The sequence below is a fragment of the Dipodomys merriami genome, unplaced genomic scaffold, assembly GCF_024711535.1.
Source record: "Dipodomys merriami isolate MVZ:Mamm:240054 unplaced genomic scaffold, mDipMer1.0.p SCAF_554, whole genome shotgun sequence".
Taxonomy (NCBI): Eukaryota; Metazoa; Chordata; class Mammalia; order Rodentia; family Heteromyidae; genus Dipodomys; species Dipodomys merriami.
The window spans coordinates 17,169-43,987 of record NW_027206129.1 but is presented as its reverse complement, the minus strand read 5'-3'; the positions used below and the strand labels follow the sequence as shown (position 1 = coordinate 43,987).

General features: G+C 42.7%; 1 protein-coding gene across 2 annotated transcripts in view; it reads left to right on the top strand.

Moving 5' to 3' along the window:
- The window catches only part of LOC138811982 (scm-like with four MBT domains protein 2), a 151,204-nt gene extending 136,280 nt beyond the window's left edge, over positions 1-14,924 (top strand). For both annotated transcript variants that reach the window (XM_069999924.1, XM_069999925.1), the window contains exons 17-21: positions 5,090-5,265; positions 6,520-6,686; positions 7,365-7,631; positions 8,775-8,903; positions 10,100-14,924. In XM_069999924.1, the coding sequence (XP_069856025.1) occupies positions 5,090-5,265; positions 6,520-6,686; positions 7,365-7,631; positions 8,775-8,903; positions 10,100-10,240 (880 nt within the window). In that variant the 3' untranslated portion in view covers positions 10,241-14,924. The remainder of the gene's footprint in view (positions 1-5,089; positions 5,266-6,519; positions 6,687-7,364; positions 7,632-8,774; positions 8,904-10,099) is intronic.
- Positions 14,925-26,819: the final 11,895 nt, after the last annotated feature.

The following is a 26,819-nucleotide window of genomic DNA, read 5'->3' as shown; positions in this document are numbered from 1 at the left end:
GAGCGCAGACAGGAAAAAATGCCAAGTTCAGAATGAAGGTCTTTTTCTTTCTTCTGAGCAGTTTGGAAAATACGTTATGGGCAATAGTCCTTTCATCACTGAATAGTTAATGAACTGTTTCCTATAAAATAAAGACATTCTCCATGACCACAATAAATAAATGGGTGATGAAACATTACTATTGATAATTCAGTCTGCTCACATCATCCAGTACCAGCCTTTGTGGCAGAAGTAGCTAGTCCAGAATCTCACACTGGGAGGTGGGGGTGGGGGTGGGGGTGGACATATCAGATTAGCCTCCTCCCTTCTGCAATGGTTGCTCTGACTTGCCTTGGCTATCATGACCAGGGTGTTTTGAGGACCAACGATCACTTTATACTTTGGGATTCTTTCATGTGTCTTTATGGTTGGAGTTAGTTTTGTGCATCTACAGCAGGAAGAACACCTAAGAAATGTGCTCTGCATGTGGCCTATCACATGCCATGTGAAATCAGCTTCTCCCACCCTGTTTGCTGAACACCTGGAGCCCTTTCTAAGGCAAGATCTGCACTGTCTCCACTGTAGAGGTCCTTTGTGTCCCATCTGAATTTCCCATTCCTCATCAAGCTTCCAGTTCATTAACTTATATCAATGTGAACTGACAGGTCCTGATTTTATTCGATGAACTATGTATATCACTTTGACTTATGTTGATGTTTAGCTTGCCTTGGATTTGGCCAGTGGAAGCCACACAAAGATTCCTTCTTGGTCCCTTTGTCTTGTCTCTATCATTATTTGATATTTTTAAAAAAATATTCTGTCCAAAGAAGATGTTCTAAATTCATCTTCTTCCAGTCCTATTCTTGGAATAACTCATTTTCCTAAGGAGCCTTGTGCTGGGATGTTTTGGAAGGAGAGTGACTCTAACTGAAAAAACAAAAACACATCAAATCAAAAAAACAAGTCATAGCTCAAATGATATAGCCCTTGCCTAGCTAGTACAAGGTCCTGAGATCAATCCCTAATACCTCCACCAAAAACAAGAAAAGTGGGCACATGGGTAGCATTTCTGCCCAGAGAAGCACAAACCTAGGGTGTTGAGTGGAGACTGGCCTCCTGCCCAACCTCTGACTAGTGCACCCCAAGTTCCAGAGTACCCACAGAAAGTAGATTCCAGGCATGCTCTCATTGTTTCCATAGTCTGGTGACAGTAAGCTATTTTTAACCCTTCAGAAGCCCAAGTGCCCAGGTGCCAGGTGCCAGCCAGGAGTCCACCTGTAGGCCGGTAGCCTCAGGCCTGCCCCTCTCTGCACATATTCACATTTGGATCTCAGTTCCAGTCCAGGTGCTTCCGAGCCCTTCCTTTCCCCTACTGCAGCTCTCCCCTCTGTGTGTTATTCATTTGATCAGGTCCTGGTATCACCCCGGTGCCCTCCCTCTCCCTAACATGCAGAAGGTCTCCATAGCCCCTTGGTGCCCTGCTGTTTCGCCTCTCCCAGGCTAAGTGTGTCCCACATGGGTTGAGTAAAGGGCCCTTGGGACCCTTGAAAGAAAGAGGAGACAACAGCACAAGGCAGGCAACAAGATTGGCCTGCCGTGAAGCCTGGCAGTAGCTCTGGGACTAGAAATGCCCTCAAGGCTACCCCGAGTTGGGCCCAGGTGGTCATTTCTTTTGACTTATTCCCCAGGCGTGGGGCTGTATGGGAGCCACCGCTTGGTGGCTGGGGAATCAAGAGCTGTCTCCCAGAAGCCCTGCCAGCATCTGGGGTACCCAGTTCCTCAAGGAAGGGGGCATGGTAGTCCCCAGTCCATGCCCCCCTTCTGGCTCTCTGTCCTCCACCACTGCACTGGCTTCTACGTAGACAAGTGCAGCAAAGGCCTCATTTTTCAACTGTGCTGGAGTTCTTATTTCCATACCTCTAGATGGGCTTTTGCTAATGATGAAAGGTTCCACTAAAATGCCTCCCCTCAGTCAGCCCCAGTGAGGGAGGAACAAAGGCCGGCCCTTTTCTGTTCCCCACAGGTAATAGCTCCTTTCTCCACCCGTGTTCTTTGTAACTTGGCGGTTTGGTAAGCATCAGGATCTCACCTTTGCACTCTTCTACTTCCACAGTTGGATGGCTGACCTGGTTTTCATGAGTCTTCTGCTTTTGAGTGTCAGGTTATTCTATTTTTTTTAAAGAGCCTTTAAGCATCTTGATATTGAGCTCTTCCCAACAGACTTCTAGGAACTCTGAATGTGTAGTGAATTAAACCACATGGGAAAATGGATCCATCAGGTGTTTTAGTCCACATTTCCCACTATGTAAAGGGTGTCAAAATGGCACAAAAACAGGAAGCCAGACACTTTTCCCCAGAGTGAACCCCTAGGGTTCTCCAGGGAACCCAGAGGGAAGTTCTACATAGAAGATCATTAGAGGCCTTAGAAAAATCAACTTGTGCAAGGCTACAGGGTTCAAAAGCATGACTTTTTATCTACAGAGTACTTCTTTAGTTCTTCCTACACTGAAAGTCGACCTTGGCACATCAGAGAAATAGAAGTAAAAGGAGGACAAAGGTACTGAGATACAGAAGACCTCTTTTGTCAACTGAGAGTTTAATATTTTAATTTTTTTCTGCTTCTGAGGCTTTAAAAATGATTTATTGGGGAAAATATATTTTTCCAGTCTCCAGAAAGACAAAACAAATCTGAAAAAATCCTCAGTCCTATAAAAGATTAATTTAGTTTTCCATTCTCAAGATTCAGATTTTTCTTCTCTGTAACTGTTGTATTCTTTGTAGATTCCCCACCAAGGTTTTAAAGCTTAATGTTGGACTTGCAAACATGATGATCTGATTTTATACTTAGGTTTATACCAATGAATTTCTTGATGTTCTTCTTGTGTCCTGTCATGAGTTGTCGGCTCAAATGTACAAGTGTGAATAGGGAAGAGTATCTGGTCTTCATGTTGTTGGTCGGCATTGTCAGCTGACCTTGGAAGTTCATGCCTCTTTATTTGGGCTATTTTTCTACAAACCTGTTATTTGCCAAAGCTACTCTGAGATGCTGTTTTCCTGACAAATAAATTGTTGTGTGTACTCATCACTCTGGTGTCTCTTCCTCTCCTGCAGTGGTAAGACACCATTGATACCGTTTGACCTGTCATTAAGGGTCCTATCTCCAAATATAGTCGCATTAGAGTTTTAACATGTGCAGGGACACAGTTCAATCCACAACCGGAGTGACTGTCTCTCAGGCAATGCTGCTCAGCTAAGTTTACTGCCATGGTGTGTGTGGGGTGTGTGTGTGTGTGTGTGGGGTGTGTGTGTGTGTGTGTGTGTGTGTGTGTGTGTGTGTGGTGTGTGTGGTGTGTGTGGTGTGTGTGTGCGTGTGTGTGTGTGTGTGTGTGTGTGTGTGTGTGTGTGTGTGTTGAGTGTGTGTCCTGGGGCTTGAACTTAGGGCCTGGGCACTTCCATGAGCTTTTTTGCTCCAGGCTAGTGCTTTACCCCTTGAGCCACAGCACCACTTGTAGCTTTTTTGATAGTTAGTCAGAGGTAAGATTCTCATAAACTTTCCTGCCTGGGCTGGCTTTGAACTGTGATCCTCCCAATCTCAGCCTCCTGAGTAGCTAGGATTCCAGGCACAAGCCCCTGGCACCCAGCATCTAAATAAAACCTTAACTTCACAAAGCCTTCAGTGGAATAGGAAATAAAGGTTCGTATGAAGACCTGTTGATCCCTGTATTCATTCTCTGACCTTTGCCTGAGCTAGGGTGGCATATCCTCTGGCTGCCTATTGAAATCTGAGTCCCCTAGGAGTTAGCAAAGTCACAGGATCACAGAAAGGATCAGACATACTGCTTTGTAGAGCAGAAACCCAAACCACAGAAGAGAGGGACAGGAGAGCTGAGGGTCCCTCTAGAAGTGGTTTTAGTTCATGTCTCAGCCTGGAGAGGGGCAGGGCAGGGTGCCTGACAGCCCAGTGTCTCTGCCGTGACTCAGGGCTCTTTGATGCAGAGCCTTCTTTGTATCTGCAGGTAATTCACTGGACCTGCTGTGAGTCTGTGGCACCAAAACCATGCGCTGCCAGCATCTGTAGTGTCAGGAATCCCTACATGGTCAGCTGGTCTCCTGGCTATGCTGTATGGCTTGTTTCCTGGTTTCTTATGTTTTTTTTTTTTTTTTAATGTAAAATCCATTGCTTCTCTTCTTTTAAATGTGGCCTTGCTTACTTTGCACCATTCTGCACAGCTGTCATTTATGAATAATGGAAGTTGTCCCCAGGTTCAACAGAGCACTATTCAGTCTTGAAAAAAGATGTTATTTCAGTGCCTGTGTGTTTTTCAAAGCTGTGTCACCATCCCATTTGCACCGTCTTTTGCCAGAACAAAATATGCCGGCAGGCATAATCACTATTAGATGCCATTACCTTCATGTCAGGAAGCACAGCCATTAATATTACCACATGCTACTCATCTTTGCTGTGTGATCCTGTGCAGCAGGTTGGTAGCATGCTAGATGGAAATGTTTCCTACATTAGATTTAGCACTGGCACCATGGATTTTGTACATGCTAGCCAAAATATTTTCATGAGCTGGATGTGGTAGCTCACGCCTCTCATCCCAGGAGGTATAGATAGGAGGATCAAGAACTAAGGCTAGCCTAGGCAAAAATTGGAAATGTCCCATCCCAACAAACAAGCTGTGTCTCACATCTCTAATCCCAGCTACATAGGAGGTGTTGATAGAAGCATTGGGATCCAAGGCTGCTGGCCCAGGCAAAAAGTATAATACTGAAAAATAAGCAAAAAGGGCTGAGGAAATGGCTTCATGTAGAGCACTTACCTAGCAAGTTCGAGCCCTAATTTCAAGTGACAAAAATAATGTGTGTGTGTACGTGTGTGTGTGTGAAAGAGACAGAGAGAGAGAGAGAGAGAGAGAGAGAGACAGAGAGACAGAGAGAGAGACAGAGAGAGAGAGAGAGATTATAAGGAAATACTAAAACAAAGTACGTGGTCAGTACAGGTGGTACCCGTTGCCTTAGGGAATGAAGTGTCCACGTTGGGAAGGTGTCATAACAATAAAAAGTCTAATAAGTTACCATCACCTTTCCTTCCTTCCTCATGTTCTAGGTACAGAGGCAAAACCTACAGGGCTGTGGTCAAGATTGTACGAACATCTGACCAAGTAGCAAATTTCTGCCGGCGAGTTTGTGCCAAGCTAGAATGCTGCCCAAACTTGTTTAGCCCTGTGTTGGTTTCTGAAAACTGCCCAGAGAATTGCTCCATTCACACTAAAACCAAATACAGTAAGTACAAATGAAGGGACAAGAAATGGACCCACAAGAGTGGACCTATGGTATAATGGGTTTTTGTTTTCTTTTCTTTTTACCGTTTGAGTAGTTTTTCCTAGGAATTCCTCTGGAGAAATCTTTTAAGGCTTGCTGTGGCAGATTCTCATGAGTTCGTAGGCTGGCCAAGGAATAGGTGGTTGGGTTGCAGCAGCAGGACTTGGAAAAGGAGAGAGTGGGGGAGGGGGCAATTGTGAATTTCAGTGGATAAGCTGAGTGCCCTGCTACAAGGCTGCAGAAAAGGTACAGTGAAGTGCTGCTTAGTGATGGTTGGGAACCCGAATTAATTTCTTGTCCTTAGGGTGGAAAGCTGTAATGAATCCCTTTACCAATCTTACCCTATCTTCATCATAGTTAGTGTTTCCCTCATTTAGATACAGCATGCAAAGTTCAGGGCATAATCAGAGGACTCGGAAACAACCAGCCTTTTGTTTGCTCTTGGCTGCCTTTACTTTTCCACCATGATACAGGACATCGCTTCTTTCTCAACCCACGGACAAGGATCTGGAAGTCGGCTCTGCCAGCTCAGTTTTCAGCCATTCCTGGAGCCTGACAAGTACCCCTTGTGTGTGTGGTCAGCCCTTTTGCCAACTTGAGTGTTGGAACCAGAAATCTCAACACACACACACACACACACACACACACACACACACACACACACACACACACACACAGAGTCTACCCTTTACTCACAGTCTCACTGAAGGTCAGCTATACACTCGATCCTCTTGCTTTCCATTTCTGTCTGTACACAGTCAGGTGAGAACCATGAGTAGGTATGTCTCCATCATCCTACTTCCTGAAGACTTCATCCCTAATCCCTTCTGTTGACTGAAAGAGGAATTCACTGGTTAGCAGCTGCTCTTGAGTAGCTCCATTCACTGAGGATGAGCTACACTTGGTCTTGAACATTTACCTTACAAATGGGCTTCCCTGTACTTCGAGGACACAGGGAAGGTGCAGGCTTATACAGCCCCATTGCACACCACTGAAATGAACTACTCCTGGACCTGATTCTTCAATACCTCAAAATCTAAGATCTCTCAAATCATCTTAGAGTGAATAGTACTGCAGCTTGGTCCTGGGCTATAGCAGGAAGAAAACAGAACGATCTTTAGTGACTCTGAGCACAGTAAGGATGTGGTCACTCCCTGGCTCAAGAATATACTGAAGTATAGTTGCATTTGATAAAAGCCCTCCTTCTCTTTTTAGCATATTACTATGGAAAGAGAAAGAAGATCATTAAACCTCCAATTGGGGAAAGCAGCATTGAGGGTGGACACACAAAACCAGCCCGAAGAAGAAAACGACGAAAATCCATCTTTGTGCAGAAGAAACGAAGGTCTTCTGCTGTGGACTTAACGGCAGGCTCTGGTGAGGTATGTTCTGTCTAAAAGACATTTGGTATTTGTTTTGTGGTATAGGGAATTGAACCTTGTGCTAGCTAGGCAAGCACTCTACTGCTTAAGACATGCCCCTTAGGCGTTTTGCTTTAAGTTTCTTTTTCAGGCTGGGTCTTGTGCTTGGGCCAGCCTGATTAGCTTGGATGACCACATGATTAGGTTGAATGACCACATCCAACCTTGGGCATTTTGAAGGGGGAGTTGTTGTGTTTTGGTTCAAAACAAGGTCTTGCTCTGTAAGCCTGGATTGACCTTAAGCTTTTGACCTCTATCTTCCAAGTACTGGGATTACAAGTGTGCACCATCACAGCTGGCTGTAACATTGAATGTAGATGCACGACCCTCTCTGCCATCTGACTGTTTAACAGTGAAGGCTACAGCTGATGCTTGCTGCAGAATCATCAGGAGAGAAATAAGCCCCACCCACCTGGCACCCTTCTACTGAGAGCCCATTTCACGTATCCACTACTTTGTCAGGGAAAGAGCTACGTTAGAGCATAGTCGGTTTTGGACAACACTTGCTAAGTGCTGCCCAGGCAGGAAAGGAAGCTGGGATGGGGGCAGGCTGAGTGGCTGCTGGAGCCTATCACCCCACTAAATTCATTCGACTCCATCTCTCCAGCCCCCTTCAAGTGCATTCCTCTTTCTTTTCAGGAAAGTGAAGATGAAGATGCGGATGCCCTGGACGATGACACGGCGAGTGAGGAGACTGGCTCTGAGCTGCGGGATGACCAGACAGACACCTCTTCGGCTGAAGTGCCCTCTTCCCGGCCCCGGAGGGCTGTGACTCTGAGGAGTAGCAGCTCAGAGGCTGTGCGTCGGCCGCCCGTGGAGAGAGCTCGAAGGGCCCGACCCCCTCCAGCTCCTGCCACTGCTGAGGATGGGGACAAGGATCCACCTGCCAGGCCTGAGGGTCAGGAGGTGAGTTTTGAGAGTGGCACAAATGATCATTTGGAGTGAGATTGAGAGAGAAGCCACTGAACATCTGAAAAGTGGCAGCAATTGTTCCCTCAAAGTTCCCAAGTCAAGGAGCGAAAGACTTTGATTCCACCTCTTAGCAGAAAGCATGAGAATGTCCCTCCTGGGTTCCAGTAACATCCTCACTCTGGAAAGCTTCAACCCTACCAGGCCTCGTCATGCAGGAGAGGATCAAATCCTCCATGTCCCTCTGAACACTGGGATTTCAAACTTCCACCCCATTTCTACGTCTGCTTTGGCTTTCTATGTAATATCTAATCTGTCTCTAGGAGAACCCCTTTTGAGGCTGTTAATGTGCCCTATGATGTCATAAAATATGAATCCTATGTACCAGATCTCCCCAAACCCTTCAGATGGTGTTTGATTAGTGGCCAAGGCATCATCATCTTCATAGATGTCAGTGGGGACAAGCTAGAGGTGGTGGCACACACCAGAGGACTGCAGGTTTGAGGCCAACTTGGACTATCTAATCAGACTCAAAAACAAACAGTCTGCTGGCTACCAATAGCTGACATCTGTAATTTCAGCCACTCAGCTCTTCAGATATCAGCCCGAGGCCAGCCTAGGCAGAGAAGTCCATAAGACTTAGCTCCAATTAACCAACAAAAAATCAGAGATGTCGCTCAAGTATAGCTCAAGTAGGAAAGCACTTGCTTGAGTGAAAAGACCAAGTAAGGCTCCAAGTTCAGTCCCCAGCACACGCATGTGCACACACACACACACACACACACACACACACACACACACACACACACACACACACACACTGTGGGCACATTGGTTGTATTTTTGTCTCTCAGCATCTCTAGTCTTTTCTGTAATCAAAGATGCTTTAAGATGCCCAGGATTCCTGAACTAAAACTCAAAATAGGCTATCACTGTGCCCTTTATTTTTAACTTCTGAAAGACCAAAGGTCATTACAGGTGCTCACAGGTGCTAAGAAACTGCTGCAAGAGTGAGTTTCTGTGTCTGTTGAGGTACCCAGTGAGGGACAAAAGAGACAGCAACAATTGCCCAGCAGGTGTGGGAACAGATGTCACAGCCCACACAGGCAGTGACTATCTCCTGTCCTACTTCCTCTCCAGGAAACGAAACAGGAGGAGGAGGAAAGGCTTGTGCTGGAGAGCAACCCTCTGGAGTGGACAGTCACGGACGTAGTGAGGTTCATTAAGCTGACAGACTGTGCCCCCTTGGCCAAGATCTTTCAGGAGCAGGTAGAGTGGCTCATTGGGTCATTATTGGTTCATATTCCTAGACTCCTGATTTTAAATGAACTCCTCCAACATCTAATGTGGCCTTCTCATGACTGTCAGGAAAAGGGGTGTCAAAGTCCCAGGGTCCCTCTTGACCATGGTTGACACTATGAGAGGGCTGCTGGGCATGGGCAGGGTGTTCTGCCCCTCCTAGGATTCCCCAATAGGGAAAGGGAGATGCCTGTTGCCGCTGGGTGAGGGATGGGCATCCATGCTCTGCCACTGGTCTATACTAAGCCCACCTGAGGTGCTTGCTCTTTACCAACATACAGAGGTGAAATATCTTAACTCCTCGCCTGGCCTTTTTGGATGCTACCTTCTAGGTGGTCTGCTTATAGTCTGGCCTAGCTGGAAGTCAAGGCTTCTTGTTGGGCCTCACATGGTGGGCCAAAGCCTGGGCCACAGATTTTCTTGTGGGATTGGACTTCAGTGGAGTTCTTGGCATGTACAAGTCTTTGTCTTGCTGAATTACTACCCTTTTGCTGTTTCTTTGGCTGCAGAAAGCAGCCTTTGCATGGATCTCATTGTCACCATCTATCAGCAAATAAGCAGCTTCTTTTGCAATTAAGTTGTGATGATACAAGGCCACCACCCCCAAGGGGGGAAAAAAAAAAAACATCAGTGAGAGCCTGGGTTGATGGTGCAAGCTTATCATCCCAGCTACTTGGGAGGTGGAGAAAATGTGATTGTAAGAGCCTATCTCAAAAAAACAAATTAGATATGATGATTCACACTTACAATCCCGAATGTTGGGGAGGTAGAATTAGGAGGATCTCAGTTCAAGGACAACCTGAACAAAAGCATGAGCCCCTGTCTGAAAAGTAACTAACGCAAAAAAAGGGCTGCGAATGTGACTTAAGTAATAGAGTGCTGATCTAGCAGATGTGAGACCCTGAGTTCAAAACCCCAGTACCATCAAAAATGAGAAACAAAAGAGCCAACCACAAAATAACCAAAGAATTTAGCAGCCTATATTTAACTCATTAGGTAATAAGAGGATTGTATTAATACTTATGCTATTAATACTTATAGTTTCTCTGCTGACACTCTCCTATATCAACAATATAAGATTTACTCCAGGATGAAGCCTGAATGTAACACATGTATTTTCCTGGCACCTACTCCCCTTCGTCTAACTCTGCTTTGTTTCCTGGCAGGACATTGATGGCCAGGCGCTCCTACTACTGACCCTGCCGACAGTGCAGGAGTGCATGGAACTGAAGCTGGGGCCTGCTATCAAGTTGTGCCACCAGATCGAGAGAGTTAAAGTGGCTTTCTATGCCCAGTATGCCAACTGACTTGGCTTCCCACCCCTACCCCGAAGATGGCTCATGATCCTTGTAATGCTACATTTATTTGTGAAAGTTTTCAGGATAGAGATTTGAATTTTGCTGGGATATATGAAAAGGTATATTCATTCAATATCACCAAAACGCCAACAACCCAGGACTAAGCCCATCCACCAGCCTGTTTGGTATTGCCATGTTTTTAAAAGCACACCGAAGTACCATAGCAGAAGCTTCAGGAGAGTGTAAGTACAGTGTTGTATTAGGCCATATGCCAAGACACAGAAGAGGTTCTTAGTCTATTTACATTTCACCATTGTCCTACCCCAACCCAGGCAGCTTCCTGGGAACAGAGTCTCCTACTCTCAGCCCATATTCCTTGACAGCTAACACAGGCACAGCCAGCATCTTCCCAAAGGTGACCAAGGAGGCCATGAAAGCCTCTACTGGAAGGTTTTATGGTAGGTGTTGTCAGGCATCTTTCCTAATCACCCATGGCTGTGCTTCTGTGGCTGGTGTTTTCACCTCTATTTGTTCATGGTGGCAACTCCTTTCTCCACCATGACTGTGAGCAACGTTTCAGGCTTTTATTACCAAAAAGATGTGCCAAACCTCCACCATCGGTCCAATGTGCCTCTTCAGTCAACTTGGAGTGCAAAGGGAGGCTGGTGTCTCATTTGTAATGAGATGACTTTTCTGGTGTGATTGCAGCTTAGCCCATCCTAGGGATGTCACCTGATCAGGGAATGCCTACTTTAGGGAAGTTCCAAATGCTGTGTAGAAGGCAAGAACAGGAAGAGATGGGGGAAGAATTTCAGGAACTGGCTACATCTTCACAGCAAGAAAGTCCCTCTGAGCATCCATGGTGCTTCCTCTTGCCCTGGTGTGCCACATGTACGCGCATGAGGAGACCGGAGTGCCTGCTATGATGCCGCACATGGAACAGCCAGAGACCCATGGTTCTCATCCTCCTTTGTCCATGACCAATTCTGTGCTATGTGGGGTAACTTTCCATTCTTTTAGACCCTATTTCCTATCAGAGGACAGATTTGAACACCTAGAAGTGGAGCAGGGAACATGTCATCTCCTTGTTACCTACCCTAGAAGACAAGAGTCCAGGTTGACCAAAATGAGAAAGAAAAAAAAATGAAGCAGATAATTCACACTGTACTTCCTTCATTCCATTCTGGCTTTGAGGTTGCTTATGAAAGCAGTTTTGTTAAATCTGCTAAATCTATGGCTGTGAAAATTGGCTGGCTTTTTTATACCCAGCAGTTCTATCTCTGTTTCCTCATGAGTGGTTCAGTGTTTCCACAAACCCAAAGGGACAGTAATACGCTGATGGAGAAGTCACCTTGATGCTTTCTCAGATTTACATATGGAAACTAAATCTTCCTGTTCAGAAGTGGTAGGTCCTCATGGCTGAGGTGTGGGCTTCTTATCTTTCTGTGTTTTTTGTTTTTCTTATTGTTTATTGTTTACTATCATTGTGTTGATAATTTCTTTGCCTAGACTATCAGCAGTTCTAGTCATGTAGTATGGTGAGCTTATTAGCTGCTCATATTTTGGCACCATGTTAAGATCTGATGAGCTGAGAGGCACTGCAAACTTTGATTCCTTCTGCTAACTTTGCTTAGCATCCTGTAACAGAGTTTTAAGTGGAAAACAAATATAGTATGGTTGAAACTTCATAGTCTCTCCAGAAGCTGAATTTTTTTTTTACAGTCCATCTTCAAAAGTTTGGCCAGTGGATCTGCCCTGAGGCCTTGAGTGGGAAGAGTTTATCCTGTGTGGTATTGCAAGAATGGAAATGGCTCTGGTAATGTGTGTTTGGTTTGCAGTCAGATATCTCTCTTGTAAACTACAATCTGGCCTCTCTTCAATTTCCTATCCCTGTCTTCTCAAGAGACACCTGCTTTTGGCCTTAAATACTTCATCCCAGTGGAGTACCATATTTCTCAACAATTGGAAAGGAATCCAGTTCAATATTGGTGGCATTTTCTCTGTCCAGACTGCTTTGATCTTCCACTGTGACCTTTTTAAGCTGAGCTGTTGCCATCGATACCAAGCCAAGGACATGGGGACTACCACTGGGATAGATCATCATACCTGAGCATGTGTGTCATCTTCTCGTGTGCTTTCCAGTCATGGCTCGAAGGAATAAGTGTTGCCTCGGATGAAAGGGATCTCCTGGGTTCGTCCAAAGGGCTAGAGGACTACCCATCAGGAAGCCCAGACAGGATATGGTCTCCATTGGTGGGGGAAGAAGTATCTTGCTTAAATGGACCCAGCCTTGCAATTTAACTTTCTTCCCTCTCTTCCTGAGCTTGCTTCATGTGTATGGTGAAGGAAGAAATAGATGATTGTCATCCAAACTATGGAGCACTCTGCCCTGGCCCCTCAAGAGAGCAGAGAAACACTTTAGAACCAAGGAGATATTTTTTCCTCTGAGAGTTGGCAGTGTTCTACTGAATGTGGATTCTCGAGGATTCCTATCTTCGTGATGTACATCTTCACATTCTGTTACAGGTTAGGAAAGTGGTTTCTGCTTCATCAGCTCCCATCTAAAAGATAAGACCACTTTCTAAGATAAATTGTATTGTGTTTATCCTTTTGTTGTGACAGGAAAAAAAAAAAAAAGGATGGAAGCCAGGCACCCTTGGCATACACCTGTAATCCCAGCTACTCAGGAGATTGAAACCTAGAAGATCACTGTTCAGAACCATCTCGGGTAGGAAAGTTGATTCCATCTTTAGTTAGCCAGCAAAATGCTGTAGTGGAGGCATGGACCAAGCAGAAGAGTACCAATTGTGAGCAAGCAAGCCAAGTGAGTGAAGGCTTGAGTTCAAGCCCGCATACCAGCACCACAGAAAGAGTCTTAATACATGTCCCCCAGTACCACCACAGCCCATAAACCCCAAATGTATTGATCCGGACTGCAGCAAATGCCCACCTCTGTTCCTGCTCTGGGTGGCACCATTTTTAATCTCATCCCTTGGAACTGACCAAGCAGATGCCTCACAATCTGTCCAGTGTATACCCCAAGAATTAGAAGTGCCACCCCTGCTTTAAGAACCAGAGTCCACCCCCTAATTCTGCTGTAAAACTAACAGAGTTTGTTTCCAACCCTTGTTTCTTGACTGTATTTGTACTGCATTGTCAGATATCCTGTCCACAAAACAAAACATCCTAACCTGGAAAAAGCGGGGTACTGTTGGCATCCTAGAAACTTCTTTGCAACAATGGTTTCCTTCCTCCCAGAAGCTCCACAGGGTGGAGAACTCATCTGTCATTTTGCAAATTGGGTTCCTTTGATCAGAGTGTGAATCGCACAAGATATTTGAGCTGTAAGCTACTTTTCTGCCCTATTTGGTTCTTTTGGAAAGATCATTTCCTGCGCTTGATCTGATTTGTTTTCTTCAGTAAAACCTCTACCCTTTCCTACAGTTGCTGGCAGGTTGTTTTGCTCAGCTTTGGGAAGATGAATTTAGTTCCTAGTTTTTCTCATGGAGTTTTGAGTGTTGTATGGGGCAAAAGGTGAATTTACTTTCTCTCTCATACCGAACACCCTTTGTAAGAGCTACACCCCTTTAGTTTTGGAAGCAGTAGGGGTTTTCATACTTATTTTGTGGAACACCCATTTATATTTATTTCTGTACATAGAACTGAAACAGAAGACAGTAGGTGAAAATCTCTATTGTGATTTGACAACATTGCTGCTTTTGGGTTAAGATGGTGAATCTAGGCTCCCATTACTTTCTCTTGTCTCTAGAAAGCTGTGACTGAGTGTGCAATGCTTTGAAAAGAAAAATTGTAAATGAAGATATCTGTAGTTTGTAAGGAAGAAATTTTCAGAGAGCTATCCATATTGCCCACTGTCTCTTTGGTGCAATAATTAAGTAGCAAGGGAAAACTCTTCTTGGCAACAGTTAGGATTCAAAGATCCTCTCTTACTCGTTGTTCTTTTCTGTTTACAAAGTCGTTCTTTTTAATTACTCCTTCAACACAGTTAAAATTTTAACTTGATTAGACCTCATTGCTTCTTATCATCCGTGTGGTTTCTAAACATCCAAAACATGGTATGATAAAGTCATGTGCTATTCGTGACCCATTTAATTTATCTAAAAATTGTAATTGCCGATGTATTCACTGCCTTGGATTTTTCTTACAAAGGATAAATAACAACTCAGTCTCCTGAGCTGTAGACCTACTGTGTTTATTTGCAATGGCTAAGATTCAGCCTCTGAGAGGATGTGGGTCCTGTCACAGAATCCAAGCATAGCATTGTTTCGTGTGGCTGAAGATATACACTGAGGAAAAAGGGAAGTTCTAGAACAATCCTTTGCTGAAAAAAGTAACAATGGAAAATTTGAGGCAAACTTTTAAAATTAATGAAATAATCATCTTACTTGTCCTGAATGGAAGGTAACTAGCATGGTCTTGATAAAGTGATGGTTAAAAGACCTTTTACTGTTTTACATTCCAGTTTGAATAGTTTGTACTAAAGTTTGATTCATATCTTGTGTAGATTTCAGTGCATCAAAGAAAAATTAGTATCTTTAAAAGGGCATGCTGTTTGTTTGCTGTAAGATTGTATTCTGTATATATGTTTTCATGTACATAAATGAAAATCTATATCAGAGTTATATTTTAATTTTTATTCTAAATGAAAACCCTTTTTACTTGAAAAAATGTAAGCCACATTGTTAATAAAGTAAAAATCAATTCTATGGTGGTGTTTGTATCTTTGTGTAGAAGGTTATTAAATACTATTTTTAGCATTTGCTTCATGGTTCTTTAATTTTGAATTTTGTTTTTATTTTGTTTTTTTACTATGTTCTGAGGCATCTATTTTTAAGTTGGTAACAATCATGCCTCTCAGTGTGACCTTTAAGGTTTTCTCCTAACTCTGGAACTTTACTCAAAGGACTTGTCTTTATTCTTTGGGGGGGGGCAGGGGGTCCGGTTGTGGGGCCTGAACTCTGGGCCTGGGCGCTGTCCCTCAACTCTTCAGCTCAAGGCTAGCACTTTACCACTTGAGCCATAGAGCCACTTCTAGCTTTTTTCTTTTTGCTTATGTGGTGCTGAGGAATTGAATCCAGGGCCTCATGCATGCAAGGCAAGTGCTCTACCACTGAGCCACCTTCCCAGTCCCTATTCTTTTTTTTTCTCTTGTTAAAACTACTGAAAATTTCATGTTCTTGTCCCTGGCTTTCCCAATTTTCAGTGACTTTGGTTTTCCTAAGGCTTTACCGGGTACCTTAAAAGAGAACCATAGTTAAATAACCATATTTAGCACTTTCTAACTCACTGCAGGGGCGAGCGCATCCACACTAGAAGGGGAGGAGATCCTATTGCTATGATACTCCATTGCTGGAATCTCTCCTGTACCATCATAGGTAACTTCCTTAGAGGCAGAATAGATAAGAGGGAGTTAGGCACTTACCCACCCTATGGAAGATGAGGAATGCCAAATTATTTCCTTCCCCAATCCCTGAGTATCTCAAGTAACATGACTTTGCCTTTTTGACAGTTCGAGGCTACAGGTAGAAGTATTGATCTGTTTTCATCATAGAACTTTTTTCTCTTCCTTTTTCTGCTTTTTAAGACAAAGTCTTACTGTGTAGCACAGCTTTTGCTTCTGCCTGATTTCAGTAAGCAGCAGGTGGAAGGCCTGACTGCAGGATGGTGTGTGGGTAATTGTATTTGGCCTCACCTGAAAAAGAAAAATGGTATGAGTAGAGAAGCAGTTTGTCCACTTGAGGGTCTCCAGGACAGCATTCAGATTGACCTGAATGTTGCCGTAAGGAAAACCTACTGAAAATCAAGCCCAGGATCTGATTATAAGGATGAAGGAACTGAAAAAATTCCCATCTTTGGCAGGTTTCCTTTTCCAAAGTCCAGGCCCTAATAGAGAAAGAGTGAAAGCCTGGAACCTGGCATGGATGAGTCATTTGAGTTTCAATATAAAATGTTCCCTACTAAAAACTTGGTTCCGGATGGTACATTTGGGGAAATTACTTGGATTCTGAGAGCTCTAACCTCATCAATGGATTAACCAATGTATAGTTTGAGGGCCTACTGAGGTGGTGAAAACTTAGGCAGTGGAGTCTAGTTGAAGGAAATACGTCCTTTGAAGCAAGTTGGTGAGGTCTGTATCTTATCCCACGCTTCTTCCTCTATAACATTTTGCTTCCTGGCTCTATTAGATGAACCATGATGCTCTACCACACCTCAAGTCTTGGAAACAATGTAGCTAAATGATGATGGTCTGAACTTCTGAAACCATGAGACAAATGAAGTCTTCCCGTAATTTATCTTTGGCAGTTTATCACAGTGACACTGAGCTAACAGTTGTGGAACATATAAGCCAAGAAGCTTGAACTAAGTTTCCCGCCCTCCCCAATTTGACAGAATTAGCCATTTTCCCAGGCAGAATTACCCCTTGCCTGAAAGTCAAAGAACAACTCGCCTGCTGCTCTATGGCTTTACAAAATGATCTTATTCTCCAAGTCTTTTACCTAGACATAATTGCTTCCATAGTGACCAGATTTTTAGGTCTCAAGAGCTTAAGTAGGGAAATGCAAACTTCTCTTAGGAAGAACATTAAAGGATTGCTGGATGTGGAAACTGAGTGAGCACCTGTGACCTGAAATTCAATATTTGGTTTAGGAACAACTTGGAGTCCATCTAGTGATTACCTGAGATGGCTCCCAGATGTTGGCCTGCAGAAAATAGGGTGGGAATGCCAGAGTGTCCTTCTAGTATCCAGGATGAGGTCAGAGGCTGGAAATACAATGGATATACATATAAATTGGAACTAGAATCACTCTCAATATTACCTTGGTAATATTACAGTTCACGGGGACATGTGTCATCTTAACATTTGGCTATTGTACAGCATTTGATGGCATCATGCCAGTTGCATCTGGCGAGAATATTGGTTAACAAAAATCATGCCAGAAATTATAGTAAATCCAGATTTAGAGAACCTTGTCCCATCAGTAAACTTTTCAGAGATCCTGCAGTTAGGCACATTCTAAGACTCTCTTCTAAAGAACTAGTTTTACTTTCTTTTACTTATAAAAGAGACATCATGCTTGGCTGGAAAATTTGGAAAGAAGATTGCTGAAAATCCTGATCGGATCCTATGTTTAATGCCTTGACTCATTTATCAAGGGGTTCAAAAGGCTGACATTCAAGTAGGGTCTTGGGGAAAGTGGACTTTACATGTTTAAATAAACCTTTACAAAATCCAACATGGTATAATAAATGTGCAATAGAACTCATCTAGCTTCTAAAAGTATTTTGTCTTGTTTGGAATCCCCTTGACTGTCCATAATGGTCTACTTGTGGTATTTCAAATTCCTAAGCCACAACTGCTATTGCCTTCTTCTACTCTTCTTTCTTTTCCTCCTGTCTTTCTCTCTTCTTCTTCTATTTCTCCTCCATCTCCTTCTATCTTCTTTCTTTTTCTTTCTTTTTTTTTTGGGGGGGGGTCCAGTCATGGGACCTGAACTCTGGGCCTGGGCGCTGTCCCTCAGCTCTTCAGCTCAAGGCTAGCACTCGACAACTTGAGCCACAGCATCACTTCTGGCTTTTTTCTTTTTTTGCTTATGTGGTGCTGAGGAATCGAACCTGCGTCACTTCCGGCTTTTTTCTTTTTTTGCTTATGTGGTGCTGAGAAATCGAACCTAGGGCCTCATGCATGCAAGGCAAGCACTCTACAACTGAGCCACCTTCCCAGCCCACTTCTTTCTTATTCTTCCTTCTATTTCTTCTATTTCTTCTCTTCTTCCTCCTCCTGCTCCTCCTTTTTCTTTTAATTTGTTTTTGTAAATTTATTTTTGGAAGCTTTAACATGGATTTTATTTTGGTAGAACAGGAATAATATAGCAATAAATGGAAAAAAATCTGTTCCCCATGCAAGAAATGGGAGGTTCACTCTTCATTTCTTTTCTAGATAGATTCTCTCCCACTTTTCCCTAATCCTGCATGGACAAAGCTCCACCCACCTTCACTTCCTGAGTAGCTGGGATTACAGATGTGCACCATCCTACCCAGTCTCCCAGGCATGATCTTTGTATTACTGCATTAAATATAAACCTAATGTAAACTATATTTGCAGGTTTTTGAAATGTTCCTACTGTTAACTTACATCATGGTGTGTTCTCCATCATATAGCAATTTGTTCTTTATTCTCAATTTTATATTTATGAAGCATACATACTGATGCAATATCTGGTCTGCTGATTTTCATTGCTGTCTTGATCCTGGCTTACTTGTCTGTTCTTCTGTTGGTAGATGTTTCTTGGGTTGGGTGTTTTCCCCACTGTTTCTGAGAATATTACTATGGATATTTGCTGCATATATGCTTCAGAACACATGTGCTGAGGGACATCACTGCAGACAGGACTTTTGGGCCTTGGATTAGGTACCCTTTTCCCCAGGATTCCTCCCAGGAAAAGCTTGCTTCACCTTCCAGTCTAAACGCTGTCTTCATCTGCTTGCATCCCCAAGTCTATTGCACTAGGAGCTCCAAATATGCCAGTCATTCTTTCAGTTCTGTGGCTAGAGCCCTGGGCTTCAAGCTCCAACCCTGGCTCCTGCCCCACTGCTTCAGGATCACTTTCTCCCATCAGAACGAACTTCCATTTACAGCTGTTTGGCTTCTTTTCCAGAGCCCAGCAAGTCTTGAACTTCAACCCCACTCCTACCAAGCACTCTATTCTTCTGTACCATAACTGGTTTGTGGAGATATTTACACTAATTTTTTTTCATTGAGTTCAGTCATGTCTTAGTGATTACATTTTGTCCATTGTGTTTGTGTTTAGCTCAGAGGGATATATCCCAAGTTTAAACTTACAGAGCCATCTTGCCATTTTTAAAATTCCTCCAAGCAGCAGGTGGGGTTAGAACATGTTCTGAGCATGAAACTGATGCTTATATTATTCCAGTTATTTTGAAAGGAGATTTTTTTTAGCCCATATGAAAATTCATATTGGCAAGGGGTCCATTTGAGTTACCACTCCCCAGAGGCTCAGCTAGTTGACATTTCAAAATGTCTCTCTCACATATAAATAACGCTTAGTAAATTCTCAGGGTTTTTTTTTATAAGTTCTTAGGGGGAAAAACTACTTTGCATATTAACCCCTTTGACTTCTTGTTATAAATCGTGTGTTGAGAGATGTGAATTTGGAGTGATGGAAATGCAGGACTGGGTCTGTTTTGTTCTGTGGAAGGCACTGATAATGCTTATTCTTACCACAATTTAAATGGATCAATTCATTTTGTCCCTCTGTTGGCAAGAATGATTAAGCAATGTTTGGGTAAATGCAGCCTTTGTTATGTACCAGTCCCACTTCAGTCAACCCTTAACATGCAAATGAACTGATAATCCACATAGCACCATTAGTCCCAGTACAGTTCACTCAAATGAACTAACATGAAAAATATTTATGATTTTGTAAGCTTATTGTCTTCAGATGAATCTAAAAACATTAATTCACATCATGACACTATTTCACCATATTTCATAAAATTTATACCACACTGAGAAAGAGACTATCCATGTGTGGTTGGCTCACAAAATAGCAGATCTTAAGAAGAAATGATCTGATAGAAAACAAACCAAAACAGGTGTGGAGGCACACAGGATCTCTGATGGACATGCAGCAAGTGACGCATGGGATCCTTTTCAGGTCCGTGTTTGGATTCTAGCCTTGTTATTGATGATAAAGCTTGAGCTCAATGGTCCCTGCTTTCACCTCGCTAAGACCCCAGGTGTACACAACCACAAAGTGAAGACCACACTATTCAAGTCATGAAAGTTTGCCAAAAGGAGGCCATTATTTTTCTGAAAGCTCATCTTATACTTTTATAACCAGAAAGGAGAATAAAATAAAACGTATAACTGTGGAAGACACAGCAACGTTTAAAAAGTTTTAAAAATGTGTATACTGCTGTGATAATAGATTACAAAGCAAAAAAAAAGTTTTTTGTTTTGTTTTTGTTTTTGTTTTTGTTTTTTTGAGGCAAAGTTTCACTGTGTGGCCAAGATTGTCCTTGAATTCTTGGACTCAAGAATTCCTACTTCCATTTTCTAAGTAATTGGGACTACAGATTATAGACATATGTCACCAGGCTTGGTTTGTCAACAAATATTCTTCCCTTCCACCTAATACCAGGGTCTCACAATCTCTCAGCTTGCTAGATCACAGGTGGTGCTCTACCACTTGAGCCATACCTCCAGCTCGGATTTTGGCTGGCTGTTTTGGAGATGGAGTCTCAAGGACTTTCCACCTGGATTATTTTGTCTTTGAACTATGATCCTCTGAATCTCAGCCTGCAGAGTAACTAGTCTTACATGGGTTAGCCACACCAGTCAAATCATACTTTTCCAACGAGCAGGTCTCCTTGAGCTCCGCTTGGAACACGATACCCTTTTGTGTCATTTAACATCTGATGGGAAACAACTGTGGGAAACAAAGTAACCCCTTTTTTAATGGGACACAGGTCCTTATGAAAGATTCTGGTGGCAGGGTCAACCCAGTAGAGATGTCTTTGTTTTCAGATGTGATCAGACCTGCACAAGGAAAGACAAAAATAATCCCAGCAGCCAGTGACAGAAAAACTCAAATGACAATGAAACCCAACCCTAAGAGAAAAGTGTGAGCAAGGCGGGCCAACATCTCAGATCAGTGTTCTCTATGAGGTGTTGAGCACAATGTGCTACAAGTCCACGGGTGTAAAATAAAAACACAAGCTAATAAAATGACTAACATTTGCCCATCATTTACTGGCCAGTCTCTTCCTGTTCTGGGAATTGAACTCTGGGTCTTAGGCTTGGTAAACAAGCAGTTTACACTTTGAGTCATGTGTCCAGTCCTTTTTACTTTGGTAGTTTATTTTTCAGAAACAGTTTGCTGTGACTTTGCTTTAGATGACCTTGAACTTCAGTCCTCCTATTTCTGCCTCCTGAGTAGATGGGATTATAGGCATACACCACCATCTTTATTCAGATAATTGATCTTATCCAAATTGCAAGCCCCTTCTTTACTCTCCACTCCCTCTTTCCTGCTTTGTGTTCTCTTCCCTTCTTAGTTCTTGCCCTCAACATGCTATAGAATGGACTTCTCTATGTGTCCCATGTCTGTCTCCTGTACCAGAAGGCTTGCTCCATGAGCACCATTAATTTTAGCAGGAAATATTCTATATACTTACAGTTCGGGGATCAGAAGCTCTATGCAACCCTGTCCCAATGGAAACTTTGTGACTGGCTAGACTGAGCTGAGCGAAATATGGAGCCAGCAATAAGCTGAGCCAGAAGCACAGGCCAGGTGGCAGAGTTCCAGCCTTGAGTAAGCAAGTTGAGTGAGCATGAGACCCAGAGTTCAAGCCCCAGTACCACCACAAAAGAAAGGAAGGAAAGAGGAAGGAAGGGAGGTAGGGAAGGAGAGAGGGAGGGAGGAGAAAGCAGTTCAGAGTATTTCTGAAAAGGGTATTTTCAACTCCCAAATATAAATAGACGCTCAGTGAATCCTTGCCAACCTGGTGGAATTAAGCAGATTTTCGTGCTTAACCTGGCATGGGAACTAATTGCAAAAACTTAATTACAAAAGCAAAGAATGAAAAGAGCAAGTGGAGGAGAGAACACAATCATAATATTCCATGCATATGCTATGAACTTAAGAAAATCGAGGGAGAAGGGTTGGGTTGGGAGGGATGAAGGAGAATGATGAAGGGGTGAAACTGATCTAGATGCATTGTACTTATAAGCTGATTTGCTGAATGTGCTTAAAGGTAGTGAAAAGATAATTTTAAAACATAATTTTAAAACAGGGAAATGGAATTTCCTTGATGTAGTAATTTTTGAAACTTGTTATACACTGATATATTAAATGCTGGAGGAATGGTTTTAAGTCTTCCCAACATCCTGTCTGTATTCCCCCATAATTTACCATGCATTTGAAATACATTTTCAGTGTACACCACACGCCTAATAACTGCATCTTCTACACTTACTATTTCAGCATTGAAATGATACTTAAGATTATAATCTTGAAATTTTTATTGTGACATGACAGGATGAAATCAAATAGTTGAGCTTCCAGTGGGGGAAGGGAAAGCAAAAGGGGGAGCTGTTTAGTCCCTAGTAATGCTGAGCTTGCATTCTTGAGAAACAACTGGTCTTTTCAATTTTCCATTGAAACGCAGCCCTCTGAGATTCTTCTGGTGTTTGGAAAGTCAAATTTTCTTATTAAATTGTGCAGAAATTAACTGATTCCAAACAAAGAAGAAAGAGAGAGAGAGAGAAAGCAAGAGAGAGAATATATAATCATTGGAGAGCACAGAATACTCTGGCAATATGGAAATTACAAATTATAATATTTTCCCCGTGGGTAAGTGAAATATGCAAAAGAACAACAGCATAGTGCAACTGAGTTCGTGTAATCTCCGGGTAGCCGCTGTTCCCAAGCTATTTTATCATGGTGGTGTCTTTTCTCAGTTAATCATAAAGGCACAGGACTAAGTTTAAAACGAATTATAAAATTCTCTTAAAGTTTAGTTTTTACATAAAATTAGGAAGCACCACAATGCTCTGGCAACCAATGACATAAATCTTTTTAGATGTCTGTGTGAACCCAGCTAAGCAGTCTGGTTTTTATTTTTGTTTTTGGCCCCCCATACTCTACTCCCCGGCCCCCAGGTTTTCTTAGCATTAAGTAGTTGGAGTGGAGGTTTCATGTTAACATGTCCACACATTCATGCAATGGATGGTGGCTGGATCTTCGCACTCCATCACTCTCCCTCCTCCCTCTTCAAGAAGCCTCTCGGTTCCATTTTACACACGTACAGAAAGTACTTTAAATGTGTTCAATCTCCTTTTAGCCTCTCCTTTTTCCCTTCTCCTTCTACTAGTAACCATACCCGGTTCAGGGCTTGTATTACATTTCTGCCATTCTTTATTTTTAAAGCGTGTACTCCCAGCTCAAAGAGGTTTCTCTGTGATATTTCATACATGCACGTACAGTATTTTAATGAGATTGAACCCTCACGTACTCTCACTTTCCTCCTCCCCACGACACACTATGTCATCACCTTTCAGTGGGTTTTATGTTGTTGTCTTCCTTCATAGATGTAAGATAGTTCAGTGTTGTTTACTCTCTGACATTCTCACCCAACCCCATCCCCTTAAATAGTCCCACAATTACAAACGTTATTTGTGAGTTTATGAGGCCTTTGTCCTTCTGAATCTAGTAGCCTCATTTCACATGATGACCCCAAGTTCTGTCCATTTCCCAGCAAATGGCATTCTTTCATTATTCTTCATGGCTGAGTAATACTCTATTGTGCATATGTACCATATATATGTACACACATATATGTGTATATGTTTTTGATCCATTCAATAGTTGTAGGGCATCTGTATTGTTCCCATACTTTGGCTGTTGTGAATAGTGATGCAGAGAACAAAAGTGTGCAAATTTTTCTATTGTGTCCTGATGTACCTTCTTTGGATAAATGACTTACTTTCTTTGGATCATGTGGTTTATTAGTACCAGCTATGTTAATCCCTCTTGACAACCTTGGAAAAGATATATATATATATATATATATATATTTGGAAATTTCTAGTACAAACCATTTAGACAAGCTGAGACCTCTGTAATAGAAAGTTTCTGTGCTGCCTCTTGGTGATCAAAGTGTCACAGTTTCAATTTTTCTTTAATTAAGACACTTACCTGGGTGCTGGTGGCTGGTGTTTGTAATCCAAGCTACTCAGGAAGCTGAGATCTGAGGGTCACACTATTTCAAAGCCAGCCCCGGCAGGAAAGTCTGTGAGACTCTTATCTTCAATAAAGTACCAAAACAAAATCTGGACGTGGAGCTGTGGCTTAAGTGGTAAAGCTCAAGCCTTGAACAAAACCAAAGCTTAGGGACAAGTGCCCAGGCACTGAGTTCCAGCCTCAACACTGGCACAAAACCACTTATAGCTGAAAGTCTAACAAGTTCAAGCATCCCTTTTGCCCAGTGAAGGCACCTTGGTTGAACCACTTTTCCTACTACCCTGAAAACCCCTAGAAATCATAAATCTCATCTCCAACTTACATCTCCAACCAAGCCATCAGAGGTGCATGGGAGTCCATTGTGCTGGGCGTGGCATCCATGGGCGATGGGAATGTCTAACGGTGTGTGTCATCTCTAGGCCCGCATGGAAGTATGTACACAGTATGGCTTCCAGTAGCTTATAACCTAATTAGCCAGGAGTTAAATCAGCAAGAAAACAGCTCTATGATCCTCATCCCCTCAGTGCCAAGTCTTTGATGCCATGCAAATGGAGGGACACCGCGCAGTTCACTTAATTACCCTGCCATTGTAACTGAATGCTCTTTGACTTAATTTTATCTCCATGAGTGTAAAGCATCGGGAGACTTTCTTATAAACACAGAGTTGCCTCTGACAGCTTCTGGGAAGGAGCCCCAAGGGGCAGGGAGGGGATGGCGATTTACAGAACACTAACAGTGCTACAGAACAGCTTTGGCACCAGAAGTTTCTAGGGTTTAATTATTGTCTTTAAAATTTAAGCCAGAGTTAGACACTAAGCAGTGCTCAGAGGAGGAAACTGGGGTGGAGTCAGGATGCTACAGCCCACAAAAGTCTTATAGGAAAGATAATCTGTTAAAAACATCAACCTAATAACTTGTGGTTCTTTCTTGAGCCAATTTAATCCATTCTTTTTGCAGCCTACATTTTCCATAAACAATCTGGAAAAATAAGAAATCTATAAATCTCTGGAATCCAACCGAAGCATTCCATCGGAGGGTGTTACAAGATTTACTTGTTCCTAAAATGATAAGAATTTTTTTTCTTCATATTCCTTTTACACATTCTCTATCCCAAGGATAGAAAAATTCCAGGAATCTCAGAAAAAAAAATGTTTGTCTATGTTTAATTCCATGAACCACCTCCTCATTAATTAAAACATGCTCTAATTTTAGGGGAACTCTGAGCTCCTAAAAAAGAAAAAAAGATATAAAAAAACCCTCAGACATGGCTCACTTGCTAGTTAATTTACAAAATAATGATTTAAAAAGTTAATTTAGGTTCAGCAGATCGGAAGTGTAAGTGTTCTCCCACTTCCTGTTTGCTGTGTTCTCCTTGTATAAAGGAAGTCCCAGAGCTGTCTTCTTTACAGAATTTGAAGTGTGTCTCCTTTGCCCTGTAATTGGAAATGTGAAATCGCTTTTTATTAAGGAAAGGTGGATAATACCCCTCAAAGTTTTATTTTTTTTAATGTACCAAGAAATGGCTGTATCTCCATGTTCTTTCAAACCTCAGTGGCTTGTACTTTAACAATTTAGTAGTTTGAACCTGAGGCAAAAATATTCAGAGAGCCAGCCACTAATATCCTTAAGTGAACAGTCCTGAATTTCAAAGATGCCTAGAAATTCTGAGATCTACTCTCAGCTACCAAAGTAAACATGCTGGGTGGTCGCTGGCATTGAGGAATGGAGAGCTCTATGGAAAGTGAAGCGATGAAGGCCTCCTTTTAACTCCATTTGCCTCCTTTCCGGGGACTCGCTGATTTTCATCAGCCTCTGGCATCATCACACTAGGAGCAATTACCTGGGTTAGACCATCCCTGTGACCATACCTCCCTGGGGAAAACATTCCTTGACTTACCCAGGAGGCTATAAACACCCCTTTCATTTTTATTATCACCTTGGTCTAGTTGAAGCTCTATTCAGCTTTCCACGTGAGGGAAAGTAAATTCTAATGATCTTGGGAGATGCCTTTTGCTTTCTGTAGCCACACAAGCATGGAGTAGGTATTCAACCAATACCTTTGCCTATTGGAGCACCTGTAATAAAACACCAGATACAAGGGGGCTTTACAAACAATAGATTTTCCCCGCATAGTCCAAGTTTAAAACACAGGCAGATTCAGTGTCTAGAGAAGACTGGCTTCTGCTGTTGCTGTGTTCTCCACGAAGGACAGTTCCAGAGAGCTGTGGGGTCTCTTTTATAAAGATGCCCATCCCTGTCCTGAAAGTCCTACCCTGGAAGACCTAAGCATGCCCTGAAGACCTACAACCACTCTGTCTCCTAAAATCCATCACTTCAGTGGGGAACTTTCAATACAGGAATTTGGGGAAGGATGCATTCAGATCAAAGAACCGACAACAGAATTCTCAACCATGGGAGAGAGCCTTTATTCTCGACCTAATTTCATATGCCATCCTTCTGCATGTATAATGTCAATATTCTGGAATGAAAGAGAATACCTGTCAAAACCTGGCAGATTGTTTTTGTGATATCTTCCTAAGTGGGCAGATGAGTATTGACCTAACTCTATTCTGTTTGCCCAGAAGACAAAATAAGAGATTGAATGTGATTGAGAACAACGGAATCCCTATCCTCCAGCCTTGTTAATATGACATGAAATGGATAAAGCAAAATGACAGAAGCCACCACCTAACAAGAACCACCGCCAAGCAGGGCTTTGAAAGAGAAGCAACCTCACTAGACACAACAGAACTGTGCTATTTGCCAGGCCTCCTTGGCAGACTAAATGTTGTGAGTCACCT